The sequence below is a fragment of the Notamacropus eugenii genome, chromosome 2 (genome assembly GCF_028372415.1).
Source record: "Notamacropus eugenii isolate mMacEug1 chromosome 2, mMacEug1.pri_v2, whole genome shotgun sequence".
In the NCBI taxonomy this organism is placed as follows: Eukaryota; Metazoa; Chordata; class Mammalia; order Diprotodontia; family Macropodidae; genus Notamacropus; species Notamacropus eugenii.
This window is the reverse complement of record NC_092873.1, coordinates 376,835,909-376,859,875: the sequence shown is the minus strand read 5'-3', so window position 1 is coordinate 376,859,875 and position 23,967 is coordinate 376,835,909. Positions and strand designations below refer to the sequence as shown.

At 41.0% G+C, this 23,967-nt stretch overlaps 1 protein-coding gene across 1 annotated transcript; it reads left to right on the top strand.

Annotated features, from left to right (window-relative positions):
* The first annotated feature begins 17,158 nt into the window (after window positions 1-17,158).
* On the top strand, window positions 17,159-18,747 carry LOC140524056 (uncharacterized). The gene has a single exon (XM_072638564.1). The coding sequence runs from the start codon at window positions 17,160-17,162 to the stop codon at window positions 18,072-18,074; it is 915 nt and encodes a 304-aa protein (XP_072494665.1). The 5' UTR covers window position 17,159; the 3' UTR covers window positions 18,075-18,747.
* Window positions 18,748-23,967: the final 5,220 nt, after the last annotated feature.

The window sequence follows — 23,967 nt, the reverse complement described above, 5'->3', positions numbered from 1 at the left end:
ATAAAAGCTAGCTGTTATTATTATAAAGGAACTACTGGTAGAACTATGAAGTGATCCAACTATTCTGGATGAAACAAAAGAGTGATTTCCCATTGCTTTTGCCAGTTCAAATAGTTTACATTCAAACATACTCTTACAGTGGAAAATATCTGGTACCAATGACAACACTCATCTGAGAATTGTCTTGCAGAGGGCTACACAATTGTACTTTAAATATCTGCATGACTCACAGTAGGAAAATTTGTTCTGCAATAAAATTTTCTTAATAGGAAAGAATGCTGAAATTGTTTTATGGAGAAAGCTTTCAGCAGAGGGATAAAATGAAACCAAAATAAAACATACTCTATTTACTCAACATAGACCCTCACATTTGACACAAAATACAGGTTAGTCATAGTTGCCCACTATTTTGTACCTCTTGTATGAAAAACACACATGCTAACTTGTACATTTTATTGAGACAGATTCTCTATTTGAAAGAGTAATGTATAATTGGGTACTAGATATTAAAGCCATTATTCCTTTCTGGCTTTACATCATTCTCACTCTCAATCTCTGTCTCCCTGTTGAACACACACACACACACACACACACACACACACACACACACACACCACATCCAATTTCAACTCCCAGCCAACTAGATGAATATTTACATTGTCCCTATGGGAAAGTTAAAAACTCAAGATTTCCACTTAATTTTTCCAATTATTAATAAGGTGATGCTTTAGGAAATGAGAAATACATTTAGCTAGCAACTAAAAAGCAGTTTGAACGTTACGTTCAAAACCACCAAATTCTGTTTATTTTGTTTAAAAAAATACAAACCCAGGTTTGTATGATCAATAACATAGTCCTCTTAGAATGTTTCATTAGATTAACAATAATAGTAAATAGCTAGTATTTTTATAGTATATTAAAGTTTACAAAGCACTTTACAAATATTATCATTTTGTCATCAGGACAGCCCAGAAAAGTAGGTGTTTTATTATTTCCATTTTACAGATAAGGAAGTTGATGAATAGAGAAGTTAAATGACTTTGCTCAAGGTCACCCAGCTAGTATCTCTGGTAGTTTTTGTACTGAGATCTTTCTGACTTCAGGTCTGATACTCTATCCACTGGACCATCTAGCTACCTCTAAATAGACATGGTAAGAATTTGATGTAAACTAACATACCTATATTCTAACAAGAATCATTCAGAAATGGTACAAATTTCATAAATGTTATTGTTTCATCTGAAAGTCCAACCACAATCAAGTGCTAATGACAATGAAGTCTTACAATCAGAAAACACAAATGAGTCAGCTGTGCTGTCTCTTGTAAATGAAGAGATAGGTCATGTATTTCTAGATAAAAAAGTAATGGCATGGAATAAGTATTAAATGCCTAACATATACTAGACTAATGCTAAGATTTTTCTTTACCAATATTGTCTTATCTGGTCCTCACAACAACCTTGGGAGGAACATGCTATCTTTATCACTCTTTTGCAATTGAGGAAACTAAGGCAAACAGGTGAAGTGACTTGCCCAAAGTCTTGAACTCAAGTCTTTCTGCTCCCAGCCCTGGGGCTCTATTCACTCTGCCCCTAGCTACCTCAAGGAGAATTCTTCTCAGTGAAATGAGAGCAAACAGTTTTGTATGAAAATGTTTATGGTGATTTAAGATTAAAATTTAGTGAATGTAGACTAAAAGTAAACTGTAGCTTTATTTTGATAATAGAACACCACAGAAGCCACCTTGTACATTCTATTTATATTGAATAAGAGGTTATTGGCTACTGAGCAAATTAAACAGATGGATAGCACTTCTGGTACAGTCAGATTCCATTGTATTAGGTACTCATACACACACAATCACAAAGTATGTTTCAGAAGCAAGTGTAATGAAAAGTACCATTAAATTGACCTGAGAGGCAGGCAGGTGTTTAGGAGAGTTCTACATATTCTGTTTAAGAAACTTATGCAAAGAGAGCCAATCAGACTCTATGTTCTCTCCAACTCGAGGTACAGGCCAGTTTCATTTTCTTGAGCAGGCACATTTACTTGCTTTGTGCTCTTGTCAGCATTTTATGTTCTTTATCATGTCTTCCATTGAAAGGTCAGCGTACCAAAATTGCGTTTACATGTACCAATTAAAGTAGATTTCTTCTCCAGGTTCATATTCTTTCCTGTATCACCAACTGGATTTCACTTGCTATTCATTTTCTTATCTGAACTATTATCACTAAAATTAGAAATCTCACTTCCATAGCATCTTCAGGGGTATACATTCTCAAAAAAATGAATTGATTGACTTTAAGGTTGAATTTTCAGCAGATGCTTTGACAGTCTGGTTAACAGAGGCAACATGGTATAGTGTAAAGAGAGTTGGGGATCTCAAAATATTAAATCCTTTAGCACTGAACCATATACATCCCAGAAACTAATAGACCTCTAGTGCACACTCTTAACCTTGGGCAAAGATTTCTATTCCCTTGTATATATATTTAGGAGACTGGGCTATATAATTTATAAGATCTCCACTAGTCCTAATATTTTATATTCTTTCAACTCTAAGATTCCTCTTAACCATGAAATCCTATGATATTTGGTATCAATTGAGGCTCATGTGGTTGCTTTTGCATGAGGGGTGACGGGTTGGGAAGAAAGCTGAAGAGGGAGGTTGCTAATGTATTCTTTTCCCTGTTGTTGTTGTTTTCCTTTTGATAGCCTTGAAGTCCACTAGAAAGAAAAGAGTTACAAGATAAATGTTTTGTTGCTGTTCAGTCATTTTTAGTCATGTCCAATTTTTTGTGACCCTATTTGGGATTTTTTTTCAAAAATACTTGAGTGATTTGCCATTTCCCTCTTCATCTTATTTTACAGATGAGGAAACTGAGGTAAACAGAGTTAAATGACTTGCCCTCAGCTAATAGGTATCTGAGGCCAGATTTTAACTTGAGAAGTCTTCCCTATTCCAGGCCTAGTGCTCTGTGCACTTTGGTGCCACCTAGCTGCCCAAGAGTAATGTTAGAGGATGTTCAAGGATTCTGTAGAATGAGTTAAACTCAAGGGCTGAAAGTTCTTTAGAGAAGTCTCCTGCTTGGAGCAGAACCTCCTTCTGTGCTGTCAGTCACAAGTTAGAGTATATGTTCCTGGAGCAGCAACCCAGCCTCTGCATTGAGTCCATACAGCTACTGTTGTTACTGATAGAGGTGCTCAATCATGGTCAGGCAATGATGGTGGTGTGGAAGAGGATAATGAAGGTGGTGATGTGGATTTATCATGTGATTGAACAGAATTTCAGTGATTTGGGTTGTTCCCCAAGGATCCACTGAGGGGCTATATCATCCCAAAGTGAAAGTTCTTTATGGCTAAACCAGACTCCATATATCACCAGAATTATCAAGGGGAGGTCTATGAGGTGAGTTCCTATCCTACCTATTTCTATAACAATTTTTAAAATGGGAAAACTGACTCTGAAAGATTATATGAACAACTCTTAATCACACACATTAAAGATTATATGAACAACTCTTAATGTCAGGTCTGTTGTCTCCAATTCCAATGCCTATTACATGTTATAAGAGAAATGATGATATGACTTGCACTTGCCTTTGTTTTGAGTGAGGAAGGGCTGTGCAGGTCACCAGCCTCACTTCTCCTCCAGAGCCATCTGAATCCAATGACCAGATATTCATCAGGATGACTGGAGATGACCCAGGATGAGGCAATTGGGGTTAAGTGTCTTGCCCAAGGTCATACAGCTAGTGAGTGTCAAGTGTCTGAGATAGATTTGAACTCAGGTCCTCCTGACTCCTGCACTGGTGCTCTATCCGCTGCACCACCTAGCTGCCCCTCCAGGATCACATAGTTAGTAAGAGATAGAGGTGGAAATCAAAGCCAAATCTTCTGATCAGAGCTCCTCCCATTAGTTAGTCAATCAATAAGTATATATTAAATACATATGTGCTAAACCTCAGGGATACAAATAAAGGCAAAAGCTCCTGTCCTCACAATCTAATTGAGAAGACAGCATTTAAAACTATGTGTAAACAAGATACTCATAGGATAAAGAGGAAATAATTAAGAAAAGGTTACCTTCTTTATTGCCAGGAGTTTTCCTTCTAATTATTCTAGTATTCTTTTTCTCTTAATTTTTTCTTTATATTTTTATTAATTAATTTAATTTTAGTTTTTAACATTCACTTCCACAAGATTTTGAGTTCCAAATTTTCTCCCCATCTCTCTCCTCACCCCACCCCAAGAGGGTGTGCATTCTGATTACCTCTTTCCCTAGTCTGCCCTCCCCCTATCATCCCCTCTCCCCCCTATTCCCTTTCCCTTCTATTTTTCTATAGGGCAAGATAGATGTGTATTCCCCATTGCCTGTATATCCTATTTCCCAGCTGCATGTAAAAACAATTTTTAACATTTGTTTTCAAAACTTTGAGTTCCAAATTCTCTCCCTTCTTCCCTCTTCACCTACCCTCATCTAGAAGGCAAGCAATTCAATATAGGTTAATATGTATATACATGCAAAACACTTCCATAATAGTCATGTTGTAAAAGACTAACTACTTTTCTCTCCTTCTTATCCTCCCCCATTTATTCTATTCTCTCCTTTGACCCTGTCCCTTCTCAAAAGTGTTTGTTTCTGATTACTCTTTCCACCAATCTGCCCTCCCTTCTGTATCATCCCCCCTCTCTTATCCCTTTCCCTTTGCTTTCCTGTAGGGTAAGATATCCAATTAAGTGTGTATATTATTCCCTCCATAAGCCAAATCCAATTAGAGTAAGGTTCACTCATTCCCCCTCACCTCCCCCTCTTCCCTCCACTTTAAAAGCCTTTTCTTTCCTCTTTTATGTGAAATAATTTGCCCCATTCTATCTCTCTCTCTCTCCTTTTCCTAGTACATTCCTCTCTCGTCCCTTAATTTCATTTTTAGGTACCATCCCTTCATATTCAATTCATCCTGTGCCCTCTGTATGTATAGATGTGTGTGTATATATACTTATATATGCATGTATACATATATATATACATACATACATACATACATACATACACACATATATTCTCTCCTAATACTGAGAAAGGTCTCATGAATTACAAATTCATCTTTCCATATAGGAATGTAAATAGTTCGGCGTTAATGAGTCCCTTATCTTGGGTCTTGTATTTGAAAGTCAAATTTTCTATTCAGCTTTGATCTTTTCATCAAGAATGCTTGAAAGTCTTCTATTTCATTGAATGTTCATTTTTTTCTCCTGAAGAATTATACTCAGTTTTGCTGGGTAGGTGATTCTTGATTTTAATACAAGCTCCTTTGACCTCCAGAACATCATATTCCAAGCCCTCTGATCCCTTAATATATTTTTCTTGGAGACTTTGGATGTAGGAAGCTTTGACTTTGTTGTCTTCTTCTGGTTGTATGTTTTGATCCTTATCACCAAAGTGAGATTCTATAGTCTGATTTTTTTCTTACTGTTTGCTCATTTTCCCAGGCAATTACTTGACCTTCTAACTCTTTGTTAAGTTTGGATTCTGCTTCCAGTATGGAGAGTGTACTGCCCCAAGCTTCAGGTGATTTGTGAAGTTCTTTCCAGAGATACTTCTAGGAACCTATAAATTTTCAGTTCTTCCAAGGTGATATGATCAAAGGAGAGGTGTTTACTCTTCTCCTGACCTGTGCTCTGCTCTGTGAGTGAGCACAAGCACTCTTTTCTGTCTTAGAACTATGAAGAGGATTCCTTCTCCACCACCACCACAAGCTCTGCCATGACAGTGCTCCTCCTTGTCCTGCAAGGACCGCCACCCTGCAATGTGACCTAGATCTAAGTATGAACAAAGCAAAAGAATACTGCCTCAGTGCCAAAAAAAAAGAGATCCCTTCAATCTCCTCCTGATCAGCCCCTTGACTCCCCCACCATCTGTTGGCCAAGAGCTCCAAAAGAAGAAACAGCAGCTGTGGCTACCACCTCCTGGTCTGGGCCAGACCATGATCCTTTCTCACCCAAGTCTGACAGACCTTTCCTACTGACATTCTAAGTTGTCTTTGGCATTTGTTGGTTGAGAGGTCTGGAAAATGTCACAGATGCCAGGTATTCAGTGCCCTGAGGATTGCTCTAGGTTTGCTAGGCCTAGTCTGTGCCAATGCAGTCCACCCTGAACTGCACTCCTCTCTCAAACTGATGCAACAGATCTTTCCTATCAACCTTCCAGGTTGTATTAGGCTGGAAATTTGCTTCACTCTGCTGGTGGGCTCTGCTGCTATGGAATTCGTTTAGATTCATTTTTTACAGGTATTTGGAGGGGTTTGAGAGAGAGCTCCAGTGAGTCCCTGCTTTTACTCCACCATCTTGGCTCTACTCCCTCTCTTTATATGTCTTTTACCAGGAGCAAAATTCTGGATCTCTGTCTTCCTGTATGATATCCCTGAAAATGTTATATTTTAGATGGGGGTAAGAAAGGGAAATTAGCTTTCCCCAGTGTGGAAGATAGTCACCTTGCTCCTCCAACCTGTGCTGTCTATTCTCACCACAGAAGTGAGCAGTATTTTACTGTTCTAGCTTTCTTGACACTCCAGAAATCTGCTAGGAATCTCAGTCCTTGATTTTCAGAAATCCTGAATGAGATATTGACCATTGCTCTATAGGTTTGGGTGTTTAAATAAAGTACTTGTGGGGATGTTGGTCCCATGATTGCAGTGTGAGCAAGCTGTCACCAGGAGAGATGGTGGGACCTTGACTCACATGTCAGAACCCCTCCTTTTCATTCTGTACAATTCTTGTCCAAAAGTAATGAATAGTGAGGTTGCATTTGCAGACATTGGAGAAAAGAGAAAGTATTGAGAAGATAAGATCAACAGGATTTGGCAGTTGATATGGGGAATGACAGACAGAGAGACAAAAACAGACAGACAGAGAGAAAGACAGGGGGAAGAAGAAAAAAAGGAGATGGAGAGAGAGAGAGAGAGAGAGAGAGAGAGAGAGAGAGAGAGAGAGAGAAAGAGAGAGAGAGAAGCTGATGATGACACCTAAGTTGTGAACCTCAGTGACTTAGAAGATAGCAGTGTTCTCAGCAATAAGAGAAGAGGGGAGGGTTTGAGGGGGGTAAGATGAGTTCGCTTCTGGACATGCTGAGTTTAAGATGTCTAAACACATCTGACTTGAGAGACTAAACTGGGCAAGTCACTTGCTTGGACTCCCAGAGTCTCCTTTTCTCCACAGCACAACTCTTCATTATCAGGGCTAGCTTTCTAGTATGGCCTCTTTATCTCCAGCTTACCTTGTTTGGAGGTTCTTTCTCGGGGCATCTTGGAACTGGAGAAATTATTTCCCAGCAATTACTAAATACATGCTTTTGCATTTCTCCTATCTCTAAAATGACTGTGTAAGAGATCCTGGCCAAGACTAGTCAAGAATTTATACCTGATTCTATACTGTACTTTCCAACTTATTGTAGCATCCAAGACTCAGCATACTAACTAGGGGAGGACAGCTAGAGCTTTGCTCCTGGGTGGTAAATTTTAGAGAGACCTCAAAAGCCTTCTCTTCTTTCACTAGCATCAGAACTAGCAGCATAGGCTCAAAACCTAAATTATCAAAAATAATTAATTAAAATAAGATGTTACCAGATGATGATTTTCTCCCCCTCTTTCTCTTCCCTAATGTTACACCCAGATAAGGAGTTCTTCACTGTCTCTGCCCTGCCTGTTCTAACTCCCCCTCCATTCTCACCACCAAGGGTAAATGTTCTCCCAAAAGTAATCTAATGGCATCTCAGTGTATATGATGTCTCCCATACTTAGTAAGTGACTTGGAGGCACATTTTGCAGCATTTGCCATAGGTTCAAAATTATTCTACCAAGACCCCACTAATCAAGGTTCTCTATCAACCAAAAGTTGCCACCTTCTTCTATCTGTCCCTCCTTGGGCTCCAGGGGTCCTCAGGCTGAACATCTTCAATTGCTTACTTGAAATCTCTTATAGCAAAAATTAACTTTTTACTAGCCACGTATAAAGCAGGGAATGATAAAGCTAATAACTTCAGCAAAGTAAGATGTTCACAGCCTTAGTACACAAAGGAAAATATTAAAGTCATCCCTGAATTCCATGCCATTTCTTCTACAGGTCTCCTGTTTTCTCCTTTACCTTCCCACAGACAATGCCCAGGCTGACAACTCAGGAGACTGATAGTGTCCTGTTCTGTAAATTACATAATAAACTTCATAATAAGGTTATAGAATTAAGTAATCAAAGAGGAGAAGGGAGATAGGGAATGTTAGTTAGGAGAGATGAGGAGCTCAGTTTTGGTGCCAGTGGTGCATTCAAAATGGATATATCAATAAATCAATCAATAAACATGCGTGAATATTTTTAAAAGAGAGAGTAGAAAGAACCTTACAGGGCATCTATTTCAATACTTTTATTATGATAAGGAAACCAGAGCCTGATGACAGGAGAAAAAGACTAGGAAGGGAATAGGCATTTACATACTATGTGCCAGATACTTGGTGAGCACATTTTACAAATATGATCTTACTTGATCCTCACAACAGTTCTTCAAGGTAAGTGCTATGTTTATCCCCCATTTTATAGCTGAAGAAACTGAAGCAAACAGAGGTTAAGTGACTTGCACAGCATCACACAGCTACTAAGTTCCTGAGGCTGGATTTGTGTTCTTTCCACTATACTCACAGCTAAAGAGTTTCAGAGATAAGAGAGCTGGTTTAAAATGGTTTGGGTAGATCACTGAGGAGCAGGGAAGAAGTGGATTTCCCTCTCTTCCCCTTTGGGCCATAGAATCTAGTAGTGACTTGCATAGAAGGAGATCCATCAATTCAAGAGTTAGTTGGTTCAATAAAGTTCAAGGAGAAATTGAAAAAATAGAGACATACACTTCAAACAAACACATATACCGAAAGGCTGTAACTTGAAGGAGGAAATATATTTGAGGAATGGGACCCCTAAGCAGTAGAGAAGAGAACTAGCTATGGACTTAAGAGAGAGTTAACCCTAATCATGAAGAGTGGAGAAGAGTAGACTGGGAGCCCAGGCAAGCAATTTGCCCAGCTTAGACTCTCAAAATGAACATCTTGTAGACGTCATAAATTCATTATGTCTGAAAGCGAACTCACCTTTTTCCACGAAACCTTTCTCACTTGTTCTTGAGAATACCCCCATCTTCCCAGTCCTCCAGGTTCATAACTTAGTTGTCATAATCAACTCCTCTCTCTCTCTCTCACTCTCTCTCTTTCTTTCTCTCTCTTTCTCTCTCTCTTTCTCTCTATCCTCTGCATCTCTCTCTGTCTCTCTGTCTCTGTCCCTGTCTCTGTCTCTCTCTCTGTCTCTGTCTCTATCTCTCTGTCTCTGTCTCTCTCTGTCTCTCTCTCTGTGTGTCTCTGTCTCTCTGTCTCTGTCTCTGTCTCTCTGTCTCTGTCTCTCTCTATCTCTCTGTCTCTGTCTCTCTGTCTCTGTGTCTCTCTCTGTCTCTCTCTCTGTCTCTCTCTCTGTCTCTATCTCTCTGTCTCTGTCTCTGTCTCTGTGTCTCTCTCTCTGTCTCTATCTCTCTGTCTCTGTCTCTCTGTCTCTGTTTCTGTGTCTCTCTCTGTCTCTCTGTCTCTCTCTCTCTCTCTCTCTCTCTCTCTCTCTCTCTCTCTCTCTCTCTCTCTCTCTCTCTCTCTCTCTCTCTCTCTCTCTCTCTCTTTCCCATATCAGTTGCTAAACTCTATTGATTTTACTTTCTCAGTACTTCTACTTTATGGCTCCTTTCTTCCAATCACACAGACACCATCCTGGGGCTGGTCCTCATCACTTCATGTCTGGACTATTGTAGTAGCCTTCTGATTGAACTCCCTTAAGTCTCTTCCTAAATCCATATTCCATTTAGCTGCCAAGGTAATCCTCTGAAGTGTAGATCTGCCCATGTCACCTACCTCTCCTCCCAATAAATTCCAGTGGATTTTTTTTTCATTTTAGGAACAAACTTTAAATATTCTAATTAGTTTTTAAAATACTTTGTAACTTGTCCCCTTCCCACTTTTCCAATCTTCTTACATTTGATTCCACCCCATGTACACTACAATCTAGTGATTCTGGCCTCCCTTCAGTCCCTTGCAAGTGACATTTCATCTGGCTTCCTCATATATTTAAAATGTTTTCCCTCCTTATCTACATCTCCTGGATTCCATGGCTTCCTTCAAGTTTCAGCTAAAATTCCACCTTCTTCAAAAAAACCTTTCTGGGTTCCCTTCAGTACTTGTGATTTCCCTCTGAAATTATCTTCAATTTACCCTGTATAAATGTTGTAAGAGACACCTAGGTGGCACTAGCTGGGCCTACAGTCAGAAAGACCTGAGCTCAAATCTGGCCTCAGAAACTTATTAGCTGTGTGACCCTAGGCAAGTCACTTAGCCTCAGTTTGTCTCAGTTTCCTGAATTGTAAAATGGTGACAATAATAGTACCTACCCCAAAGGGTAGTTGTGAGAATCAAATGAGATATCTGTGATGTGCTTAGGACAGTACCTGGCATATAGTAGGTGTTAGATAAATGCTTGTTCTCCCCTCCTCCACTGTATATACGTATTATTTGCATTTTATTTTCCCTCCATCAGAATGTGAATTCCTTGCCTGGTACACAGTAAACACTTAATACATGCTTGTTGACTTGTTGATTGTCCCCAAGGGAAAGTTTCATGAGGACACTCTATGAAAAGAGAAAGGACTTTTTGATCCTGCACTTCTAGAGTTATTATTTACCTTGGCACATGTGTATCCCAGTGCCATTTTACTCTAAGTTTATGGTCACTCTTCTAATAAATGCTATTTGTACTTGTGTATAGTGTACCCCAAGTTTATGGGAGGGATGTTTTGTAGCTACTGTTTGTATTATGACATGAGGAAATGCCTTTGCTAAGATATAATTGTATCAACTGGAAGGTTGTTAATAGAAATCTCACTATTGGGGGCCTTTGAGCTATAATTTTAGAAGTAGTCACCCATAGAGTACCTTTAAGTCAACATAACAGCTGCCTCTCTGAAGATTCTGCCCTCCAGTGCAAAAGGCAGGTTCAAGGAGTGGCCTTTGGGGGGAGGGGGTGCTACAATAGCCTCATACATGTAGAGTTTGGGGGGACTTTAGAGGCCATCTATTCTACCTCCTCCCTCATTTTAGAGATGTGTAAACTGAGGCCCATGGAGTAACAGAGACTTCTCCGACATCTCACTGGTGGTAAGCATCAGAGCTGGTATTTCTCATCTCATTTTCATAGTCATATGTCATCCATTCAGTTATGCTTTCATTCACAGTGGGAAAACATCTTATATGAATGGTGAGCACTTAGTTAAAAGTTGTCTTGCAAAATCCATCAATCAGCAAACATTTATTAAGGGCCTACTGTGAATATTGGGCTAGGTGCTGAAAGATATCTGATTGCAGTTCAAGTGCCTTTGTGACTCATAATACCAAGTTTTGTTCTGCAATGAAAATTCTTTATTAGAAAAAAAAACCACATGGAATTCTTTTAATGACGAATCTTTTAGTGAGGGAAAAACAAAAACATTGAACTTAACTCAGCCTCCAGTTGTATACTTGCCACAGCATATAAGCAAGTCATCATACTCCAGCATTTTGTCACTGTTGTAGTAAAACAGCACTTTTTGTTGTTGTCTAGTCATTGAGATTTCTTGGCAAAGAGATTAGAGTGTGTTTGTCATTTCTTTCTCCAGCTCATTTTACAGATGAGGAAACTGAGGCAAACAGGATTAAGTGATTTGCCCAGGGTCACGCAGCTAGGTTAGTAAGTGTCTGAGACTGAATTTTAACTCAAGAAGATGAATCTTCCTGACTGCAGGTCTGGCACTCTACTCACTGCACTACTTGAAATTTTACAGGCACATGCTGAGTCTCACATTTCAGTAAGCAATGATTCTTCTGAAAGGTGAAGTACATTTGGGGACTACGGATGCCTTTCCTCATGGTCCTCAATTGTTTATAGCCAATCCTTTCTCTAATCCAATGGCTGATCATCTTGGGCAGATCACTCCCTACGGCTGTACTTTGGTTTCCTCACCAGTAAAATCAGGGAGGTACACTAGATCTTCTCAAGGAACTCTAAACCTATGAACCTTTGGCAAGGCTATAAAATCCAATGAGAGCAGATGATGTAAAGCCCCTTCCAAAAGGAAGAATCATGTTAGAAATCCAGAGTTTGTTGGGAAAGGGCTTTAGAAAACAGAGCACCTATGACCTGAGAGGTAGTAGAGAGAAACAAAAGGTTCTTGAGTAGGATTGGTTGTCATTAAGGTGGTCTTGAAGGAGGTGTTTACCTTGGCATGAATGAGCTTTGGGAAGAACACTGGCACAAACTCAAGCCCCCTTTTGAATGTCCAGTTCTACTCTGGGTTTTCCAAAGGTCCCCTTCCTCACGATGGAAGGTGGTTCAGAATCAGCTCCTTGGTGGGTAAAGTTGAAGAGAGGGGCATTGAATATACAGGTGAAGTTAAAACTGGAAAGGAGCCCAGGATATAGGCAGTGAACTCCCAAGTGCCCTTAGCACATTTGGAGAAGTAATCAGAAGGAAACTGGGTGATATTTTGTAGGAGTAAGCCCAATGCCATGTGTGTGGAGAGGAGTGGTAGGAAATTCAGCCAACAGACATACATCATAGAGCTGGCTGGCCTTGGGAAGATAGTGGGAGGAAAGAGAGTTGGCAAGAGATAGTCCTGAGGACCTAGGAAGGATAGACAAGTGGAGTCCTGGGGTGCTGACCATGGGAATGTAAGATAGTGCATTAGTGTGACCCAATATGTCACCAGGATGAGAGAGGACTAGGTGGTCCATTGGAGAGACTGTTGGACCAGAGAGAAGAAAGACTAGAATTTAAATCTGGCCTTAAATATTTCTTAGTGGTGTCACCATAGCCCTTAATCTCTGTGAACCTCAGTTTCCCCATCCGTATATGGGATAATAATAGCATCAACCTAATAGAGTTGTTGAGGGGACTAAATGAGATAACATATATAAAGTAATTTGCAAACCTTGGAACACATATAAATATTACCGTTGTCGTTGTTGTTTTGCTATTCTGAAGTGGTAGAATTGCACAAGCATTAGTCTTAGAGTTGGACATCTTCAGTTCGTATCCAGGCTTTGACAGTTATTAGCTAGAGATCAGGAGACAGACGCCCAATTCAATTCAATATATATTTATTAAGCACTTAGTATGTGCCAGGCCCTGTGCTAAAAACAGTCCTTACCATCAAGCATCTTATATTCTACTTAGCATGTTGGCAGAACTGGAACACAAACACTGGGCAAATCACTTTATTTCTCTGGGCCTCAGTTCACTCATCTGTTGAATGAGGAAGAGGTCAAGCTAAAAGATCTCTAAAATTCTTTCTGGCTTTAAAGTTATGTTGAACCCAATCCTTCCAGATCACCTTTAGAGATTCTATTTATATGGTGCCTAGGTGGTACAATGGATTTGGATTCAGGAAGACCCAAGTTAAGATCCAGCCTCCTACACTTGCTGTGTAATCTTGAGGGAGTCATGTTAACCTCTGTCTTCCTCAGTTTCCATATCTCTAAAATGGAGTTAACAGCATCCACCTTCCAAGGCTGTTGTGAGGATGAAATGAGATCCTATCTGTAAAGTGATTTGCAAACCTCGAAGTGTCATGAGAAATGTCAACTACCATTATTACATTGAGGCTTGCAAAGCACCTAGCATACATTACCTCTTTGGATCCTCCTCACTTGGGAGAGGGGGATACAGGAGAAGTATTATCATCTTCATTTTAGAGATGGTGGAAGCCAAGGCACAGAGATCATTCAGTGACCTGCCCAGAATCACACAGCTGAGAAAGGTCAGTTGTTTGTCTTGGGGACCAGCAGTTTCCTTTATGGCATTCATCCTCTCCTACCATTCTAAGAGGTTTTATGCTTCAAACTAAACCCCATCAGTAGGAAAGGCCTCCCCGAACCCTACAGGGCCTCTATCTGGGAGGAACAATGGATGGGATTCAGACAAGGTCTTCCACAAGGAAATACCATCTCAAGTCAAGGTGAGTACTGTGTGAGATAAATCCCCCCAGGCAGGCAGCTGCCCCTGGGAGGATCACTTAAAGGGGAGGTTTCTGTTGATAGGCTGAATCTGGCAAGGTGGTTGCAGAATCGCAGGTGGATTGCATTTTGGTGGGGTGATAATTGGGATAGCACATTCCCCAGCTGTCTCTGCTTCCTTCTGGGCAGGACTTCCCAGTCCTATAAAGGGGCTCTCACTGAAGCTGCAGATATCCACTTGCCATCTGGTCCCAGATCAGCATTGAAGCATCTGGTGAGTCTGATATCCTTTGGGGCCATCTTTGGGTCAGGACGGGTTAGTTTGGAAGCTTATAGGCAGTGGGAGAAATGGAGAGAATATTGAACTTGAAGGACAGAAGATCTTGGCTTTACCATTAACCAGCTGTATGACCCTGGGCAAGTCCCTTCTTTGCTTCCTTTTGCCTCAGTTTCTAATGATGATCTTTAAGGCCTCTTTCAGTTTTGACATTCCATGAAATTGAGTAAATGGATAATTCTATATCAGGGGATAATTAAATAAATGGATAATTTAATTATAATCTTTAATAATTATAATAATAATATTTAATCATTATAATTATATTACTATATTCCATCTAATTCTATAAAAGGATGGTATTGTGGATCATTTGGGATTAATCTCAAAAAAAAAATGAAATGACTAAGAATTCATAGGATTCTCTGGTCAGAAATGAAAAGACTTGGGTTCTGGTCCTGACACTCTTTCCAAATATCTATCTGACATTGGACAACTTCTTTCTCATCTGTAAAATGAGGGGGATGGATTCTAAGGACACCTCAAGCTCTGAGTCCGTGATCTCATGATTCTATAATATCTAACACCCCTCCTGATATTGAAATCCTAAATTAATTGTGTATGAATTGATGCTCATGTATTTGGTTCTGTTGGAAGACGAGAGAGTTGAGGAAGTCTGGTGAAGGAAGCTGGCAAAGTATTATTTTTGCTGTTTATTTCTGTGGGTGGTCTTGAAGTTCACTTAAGACAAGAAAAAATAAAGACAAGATACGTCTAGGAAAAGGCCTTAAAGTTCTATGTAATTCACTAGGCTCCATTCTCCTCTAGAGGAATCGCATGGTTAGAGCAGAATCTCATGTGTTAAAAGTGACACATTCAAGTATGAGCTATGAGGGCAATGTCGGAGTCCCTCACATGGTCTCTGCACAGCTCCAGGCACAATACCCTGGGGGACTTAACAAGGACCTGGTGTTGGTAGTGATGGTGATGTTACATTATTGTGAGAGTAGCTGAAATGTCAGTGACTTTGGTCCCTTTCTCTCAAACATTTACTCAGATTTATCCAGCATTTATAGAATCATAGAACTGTGGAGTGTTAGAACTCAGAACTTTAGAGCTCATTTTGTCTAGTTTCCTAGTATTACAAAAATAGAAGGAAACTGAGGCACAGAGAAGCTATGACTTGTCTCCGATCTTTCAGACCAGGGCTTTGTCTTCTGTTCTAGAGGTATCATACCTGAAGCAGACTGCATGTGGCCAGCAATGCTCCTAAGTGCGGCCTAATCCAAATTAAAACGTAATTGGGACATATTTAACAAAATAAAATTCAATAGAACATAGATAATGTTAATATATGCTAAATCAGTATTCAACCCACAGGGTTCCTTATGGCATTTTATGAGTCCATCATTCCCCTCATTTCTATTTGAGTTTGATACTATTACCTCTCCTACATGTACACGTCTCAGCCCCCAGTATTTGACACATAGGCACACACATGCAGCCAGCTTCAGGTTTGATAGCTCCAGAATAGGGGACAAAGCCCTGATCTGAAAGAGAGAAGACAGGTCACAGCTTCTCTGTGCCTCAGTCTCCTTACAGTTTTGTAATATTCAGAAGCTAGACTAAATGAGCTCTAACATTCCAGGGAAGATATTGGTGGTAGATATTGTCCAAGGGTCACTTGACATGCTAGAGGTATTTGTTACCACCTTGGAGGTGGGAATGTGGGGAGGTGGCTAAAGTGTTTGGGAACTGACCTGTAGAGAGACAAAGATTTAGCCAGAGGGGGACCAATGAGCAGAGGTGATGTGGGAGAGAGTGGGACCCAGCTGGCCTATAATGATCCTTCAAAAAGCTGTGATCTTCACCTTGCAGTCTTGTAAGTTTTGGCTTCCCACCAGTGAAGCAAGTTTTGTGACCTCAGTGTTGTATTCCTTCCCCCAAAAAAGCAGCTAGAGGGCAAGGTCGAGGGTTTCTTAGTTTTGAATCCCTAGCACCAAGCAGAAGTAGGGACCAATAAATGCTTGTTGAATTGGATTGAAAGAAATAAAAGAAGCTGTGATCTTATCAGGCTGGGGACTCTCTCCAACCAGTCTATCCCTCAGTAGATTCTCTTCATGACTTTCCATGACTACTACCACCACTACCATCAAATTATTCCTTGATGACCCATTTTCTGGCAATGAGCCTTTTCTGAACTGAACTTGGCTGGTTCTCAAAGGACCCAAATGATCTGCTGTTTCCCTGCATTAGAAACCCTGCCAGTCTGGAAGGTTCAGCTGGAGCTTGTACTCTTCTGTCCTAGCCTTTGTTAGCCTACGGTCATCATCCTTCCATAATAGGGTGTTGGGAAGGAACAGTAATATCAGGGTCACTGATATAACATGAAAACAGTTTACAGAAAGTTTTTCTTACCTTACAATAACTCTACGCAGCAGGGAAATCAATAAGGCAATGCATTATCTCTATTTTACAAATGGGGAAACAGTCTCTAAAAGGGTATGACCTGACCAAGGTTAAAATGTTGTTGAGTGTCAGACTAAAGGCCTGCTCAAGCCTTCTGACTTTATGTCCTGGGCTTATTCCTTCACTAAAAAGTCTGACCCCAGAGACTGCTAAGATCATGACCTAGCTTGACATGTGGACTTTGGTTTGTTCTGCCCTTGGAAATGCTTGTCTGAAATAATACTTACAAAACACTTAGTACAGTGAATGGTACATAGTAGGTGCTTAATATATACTTGTTCCCTTTCCCTCCTTTCCTTTCCCTCTTCCATGTGAACACTGCTCTCTATTTCTTACAGATTCACTGAGTTCCAGGAAAGATGTTCTGCCAGCAGCAACAGCAGCAGCAAGGCAAACAGTCATGCCAGTCATGCCTAAATGGGCCACAGCTTTGCCAACCAAAATGCACAGAGCCATGTCTACCCAAATGCCCAGATCCATGTTCTCCTAAGTGTCCAGAGCTATACCCTCCCAAATGCCCAGAACCATGCCCTACAAAGTGCCCAGATTCATGCTTTTCTCAGTGCCCTTCTAAATGCCCATGCCATCCTATGCATCCAGAGTCATGCCCCCATAGATGCCCAGATCCATACCTTCCCAAGTGCCCAGAACCATGCCCTCCCAAATGCCCAGATCCATGCCATCCTAAGTATCCAGAGCCATGCCTTCCTAAATGCCCAGATCCATGCTCTCCTAAGTGTCCAGAGCCATGTGCTCCCAAATACCCAGAGCCATGTTCTATCAAGTGCCCAGATTTATGCCTTTCTCAGTGCCCTCCTAAGTGCCCATGCCATTCTAAGTATCCAGAGCCATGCCTTTCTAAATGCCCAGAGCTATACTCTCCCAAATACCTAGAAACATGTCTTCCTAAGTGTTCAGAGCTATGCCCTCCCAAATGCCCAGATCCATGCCATCCTAAGTACCCAGAGTCTTGCTCTCATAAATGCCCAGAGCTATGTCCTCCCAAATGCCCAGATCCATGCCCTCCTAATTATTCAGATCAATGCCTTCCTAAATACCCAGAACCATGTTCTTCTAAGTGCCTGGATCGATGTCTTCCTAAATGTCCAGAACTATGCCCTCCCAGGTTCCCAAAGCTATATCCTTCCAAGTATCAAGAGCCATGCCCTCCCAAGTGCCAAGAGCCATGTTCTCCACAGCTGTGCCATCAGAAATGTCCCCCTATGCAGGTTCTTCAACCCTGCCAACATCAGGGTTCACCCAGAAAGAAGTAAAAGCACCTGTTGCTCATCTGACCATGAAACAAGGAGTCTGAGAAGCCTGCAGTGTCCTTCCTCTTCTCTCTGAACCTCCATGCTTTTCTGTCTTTGATCTGCCCTTGATGGAAATCGTCAGAGAAGAGTATTCCTCGAACTGCAGTCATTTCAAAAACAAGAGCCCTCCTCTCACTGTCCACTGCCCATCTCCACACCCCTTGGGATGAGAGACAGCAAAGGAAGGACCAGCCTCCTCATTACCAGCTAGCTAAGCAACTAGGTGGCACAGTGGCTAGAGTGCCAGGCCTGGAGTCAAGAAGACTCATCTTCCTGAGTTCAAATCTGGCCTCAGACACTTACGAGCTGTGTGACCCTGGGAAAGTCACTTAACCCTGTTTACTTCAGTTCCTGATCTGTGAAATGATCTGGAGAAGAAAATGGCAAACCACTCCAGAATCTTTGCCAAGAAAATCAATGGGGTCACAGAGAGTTGGACATGACTGAAATGACTGAATAACAACTCAATGCCAGGCTTCCTGAAGCTTCAGAAGGAAGATGGCTCTGAAGAACCAGAATTCCTGGCCCCCTGCCACTGCAGGAGCTCTTCTCTGGACTGTATACTTATTTTCTTCGATTCCCTAAACCCCTGTAAACTCCTTCTAAACCCCTAAATAAAGTCTTTGTTTCATGGTGTGTTCTGGATTGTTCTTCTCCAGCCATCTCAACCCTCATCCCTGATTTGTTAGGTGGTATCATCTCTTTCTAGATCACTGTTTCCTATCTATTTTAAATCATTGGATCTAGGGTCTGATTATCAACATAGAAGGCAGGAATCATTCACATTTCTATAAAACTTCTTACTTTACAAATTATTTTACATCTTCATCTCATGAATTTCTGACAATGACCCCATGTCGTAGACAGGGCACAGATTCTCAAGGGGGAAGCTGGTGTGATGGAAAGAGCTCTGCACTGGTACTGAGACCTGGATTTGAATGTTACTTCTGACCCAAGACAAGACTTCTCTGTGCTTCAGTTTCCTCATATAAAATGGGGACAGTGGTAAGCACCTGCTGTACAGGGCTTTGGTTAGGATCAAATTTACCAACTTTTAAGCGCTATATTAAAAGCAACAGAAGCCATCATTATTATATTCTTTATGCTGTTAGGGAAACTGAGTCAAAATGAGGTGGTATGATTTTCCTAAGGTCACATGGTCAGAGTTTAGAGGACTTATGACTGTTTTTTAGTGCACTATTGTACAGAACTAAATCTAGTTCAACATGGGTCTGTTTGGGTGATTACAACAAAGACTGTTCCTTTAGTAATGTTCTATGAGGGAATAGATTATACACCAGACATACAGAGGTCACAATGATGGTTCCCAAACCTAGAGAACCATGGAATTTAAAGTTGTGTTTTAATCTTACATTAGGGTCATAATATTTTTATAAAATAAAGTTAGAATGTACGTAAAACATGTTCTAATCCAATCTCCTTGTTTTACAAGCAGGAAATGGAGTCTCAGTGAAGTGAAATGACTTACTCAGAGTCACAAAGCTAGTAGAGCCCTAGGTAGCTGATACAAATCCTTTCTGTGTTTCCCATTCTTATGACAATGGTGCTGATTTTACAGTTTGAGGTACCTTGACTTTATAGGTATCTCTGAGCAATCTGGATATCAGACTTTCAGAAAATTTATGTGGGATTTTGACCATCACTTCACAGGCCTGAGTTTGCAAAGCAAGTATTTTCAGTTTTGGGTTTCCTTGCAGGCCCTTTGACTGCAACCACTGGGACTGAGGCAAATAAGAGTTGAGTGACTTGCCCAGGCTAATACAGCTAGTAAGTGTCAGGTTGAATATGAACTCAGGAAGATGAGTCTTCCTGACTCAAGATACAGCACTCTGGGCACTATGGTGCCACCTAGCTGCCCCTTACAAATGCTTACACTGAAAATTTAGTAATGAGGGTTGAGCTAGCTCCAGCAAAAACCTAGGAAAGATACAAAGAATGATTAAAAGGTTTTGATGAGGTAAAGGAATTCCAGAGTTCTTGAACATGAAAGTGAAACAGTGTAGGTGATGGCAAAATCAGGGATATGACCATCTCTGTGCATCACTTCAGTGGCATATAGGAGTAGGAGATGTGTGTTTGTCCTTCGTTGCCGAAGAAGACCATGCCATCAAAGGAATAATGACATGACTTGCACTTGGCTTTGTTTTGAGTGAGGGAGGGATGTGCAGATCACCAGTCTCACTTCTCCTCCAGAGTCTTCTGAATCCAGTGACCAGATATTCATCAGGATGACTGGAGATGACCCAGGATGAAGCAATTGGGGTTAAATAACTTGCCCAAGGTCACACAACTAATGAGTGTCAAGTGTCTGAGATGAGATTTGAACTCAGGTCCTCCTGACTCCTGCACTGGTGCTCTATCACCTTGCTGCCCTGCAAGGGGTAGGAGATAGGAATTCAGTCAATAGAGTAACTGCAGAGTTAGGATATTTGCAAGGGTGTCAGGACGTAAGTTGAAGCTTCCTAATATGAAATCAGAAACTGGGGAGGAAAGATGGTGAACAACTGAAGAGAAAGAGCCAGGCATTGAACCCATTGAGAGATAATAGGCAGCAGAATTTGGACCAGGCAATAAGTTTTGAGGGGTGTGGACAGTAGAGGAGAGGTTGCTTAGTGATGGTGGTAGCATCTGGAAGTGGCAGTAGGGAGCAAGATCTATACCAACCCTCTCCTTCCCACACCAGTGAGTCAAGGAGTTTAAGTAAAAGTGCAACCAGTGTTATCAAGTGGTCCAAGGATATAGAGGAGATCCAGGTCTCAGTGAATGCCAGAAGTTGGAACAAGTGGGATTGGAAAAGGTTTAAAGTGAAGGCAAATTGGTTAATTAGTGGGCAGGGACATTCTGGATAGCATGGTGGAAGGGGGTGGTTAGTTATGGAATGTGACATAGGAGGACTAAGTAGTATTGAAGGGGCTGGGAGTGAGGAAGTGTGTCCTCAGTCATGACTGTTCATGCTAGGTGCTGGGAGTCATTCCATTCCCAAATGAAAGGGAAATGGAACTCTTACTAGTCACTTGCCTGTAACACAGAGCTGCTCTCCCAGGGGAACCTGCCAAACCACAAAGCCATGGAGGAGAGGGAGGTGGTTCTTCCCAGAAGCACCAGTGCAGCTGCAGCTTTTATCCAGTGCAGTAAACCTTCTGCCCAACTCCTGCTCTTGCCTCAGCCTCTCTTGACCCCAATCTACACATGAATTCAGGGAATCTTTTATATCGTTGGTTTTAAAATTCTACCACTGGTGCATATTACAAGAGTACCTGGAATGGCTTAGCTTATGAGTGCCCCAGGAGCCAAAGTCTGACTTGGAAGGGAAGTGTTTGGGAGCTTAAGTAGCAGAGCTAGAGGGCAAAGCTAGGGAGGATGAGGGTAGATGTAGTCATATTGAAGAAAAGCATTATGATTGCTATCACAGGGAGGCTGGGAAAAAATTCTTCCCCCCTTCCAATTAGCTGATCACTCATGTACCCTACTACCCCCGCTACTGATACAGAAAGATCTCAGTCAGAAAAAAAAACTGAGTTTAAGGAATGTTTTTATTTTATACAAGCCTGCATAATCCCAGGCAAGTTAACTGGCCTCCATTCAGTCAATCAAGAAGCATTTAGTAAGTGCCTACTGTGTGCTGAGTACCTGGAATACAAAGAAAGGAGAGAGACACAGAGAGAGAGAAATGAAGAGAGGGGGAAAGGAAGGAACTAAGGAACAAAGAAATGAAGGAAAGAAATCTTGATGATGCATAGCTTACAATCTAATGGAGAGAGGGGATATTACAAGTGTTCTTTTGACAGAAAAGAGGGACTAATTTGTTAAGACAATTAAGAGTTAGGTAGAATCATATGCAAACCTGGAAGGAGTGGGGAAAGAGGCTATCACTAGAACTTCACTTTCATCTGAACTGGTGAAAGGAGGGTAGAACACATAGACAATGTTTGGTGTAAATATTTTAACAGCAGAGACGTGGAGAGGTGTTACAAAAGTGAGGATGCACATCATTCAATCAATAAACACTTCTTAAGTGCCTACTGTGTGCCAGCTACTAAGCCAAATGCTGTAGATACAAAAAGAGGTAAAAGACAGTCCCTGTCCTCAAGGAACTTATAGTCTAAAGGGGGAGACAACATGCAAACAAACACATACAAAGTAAGCTACATACAAAAGAAAGGAAATAATTAAAAGAGGGAAGGCACTGGAATTAAGAGGGGCTGAGGAAGGCACTTTCAGTTAGGTCACTATTACAAGTTTTACTTAACTTTTTTATCTCTGATGAAGTAAAAGTAATTGACAAATGTGTGTAATGTAAAAACACATCAATAAAATTTCTTTGAAACATCTAATGGGTGAGACAGCAATTACCTATGTAAAAAGAATAGAGAAGAAATAAATTGGAGGCAGCTTTCTAAGACTATGAGCTCAGGACACACATTGGTGTGCTTTGGGAGAAGGACCTGGAGATCTCTACAACACTAAAATCATGTCCAGAGGTTGCCCCAACAACACCACCCCACATATAAAAAAATCACAACTATTGTTGAGAAGCCCCGCCAAAATGTACATAACTTTCCAGTTCCAAGTGATGTAACACTTCCCTGTCCCTCTGACAGTGGTTCATCAACCTGTAACAACTTGTGGAAAAATTATCAGATTCCACATTTCCCAGGATTCCTTAGTTCTTGCCCATCCCACAGGGAAGTTTTACAACAACCAGGGAAGTCATTCTGACCTGTCACCTGTGGGTGGCAGTGTTGGCATACTGAGAAGACTGATGGATTTAAAGTCAAAGAACTGGGTTCTAATTCCCAATTTGCTACTTCCCACCTGTGTGACCTTGAGCTACCAAGACTTTTGTCCATCACAGAACTAACACAAAAGTAGAAATTTTAAAAATGATGAGGTAAAGATAAAATGTGATTTGATCATTGAGTGAAGAGGAAGTCACTGGACTTTACTGAGCAGGAGAGTGACATTGTTATTCCTGTATTTTAGGAATCCCTGGGGCAGATACATGGAGCATAAGTTAGAGAGGGTGAGACTTAGGCAGGGAGACCAATGGGAGGCTAAGGTCACATGGGTAAAAAAATGGTAAAGGCAGGACTTGAACCCGTATCTTTGACTTTCCACACCAACTGGTTTTTCCATTCTATCAGCAGCAGAGTATGAGCCAGATGAGAGGCAAGGGACAGAAACATTTGGATGCTGGACCCAGGGGTAGAGCCAGGAGCACCAGACCCAATACTGGACTGGTAGCCTTAGAAAAAGAGTGGCATTACATATCCATCCAATATATTATGTGAGTAACAGACATTCATTAAGCACTTATTGGTTGCCAGACCCTTTGTTGAACACTGGGGACACAAGGAAATAAATAAATAATAAATCTCTCCCTGACTCAGGAAGTGTATCTGTGAGTGTGTATATATCTGTGTGTGTGTGTGTGTATGTTAATTTTTTTTTGCTTACTCCTTTGTGACCCTAGTGCTTGGCAACTAGTAAGTACTTAATAAATCTTTGCTGATACTGGGGGAAGAGCGGATTGCAGATGCACTCCGGTGTTCTTCAGTCATTTTTCAGTCATGTCCAACTCTTCCTGACCACATTTGGGGTTTTCTTGGCAAAGATATTAGAGTAGTTTGCTATTTCCTTCTCCAACTCCTTTTATAGATGAAGAAACTGAGGCAAAAAGAATTAAGTGACTGTAAAGGCAAGCACCCTAGCATATCCATGATGACTGCTAGCACAGATTCTTAGACCTGCTTTACCAGGAAAGATAGCTGTTTAAGGGGTCAACAATCTTTTTTAATTACATTGACTAATTCAGGGGGAAAGTCAGTACCCT

Coding starts and splice junctions, on each gene's coding strand:
- LOC140524056 (XM_072638564.1), top strand. CDS start 17,160: ATGTTCTGCCAGCAGCAACAGCAGCAGCAAGGCAAACAGTCATGCCAG.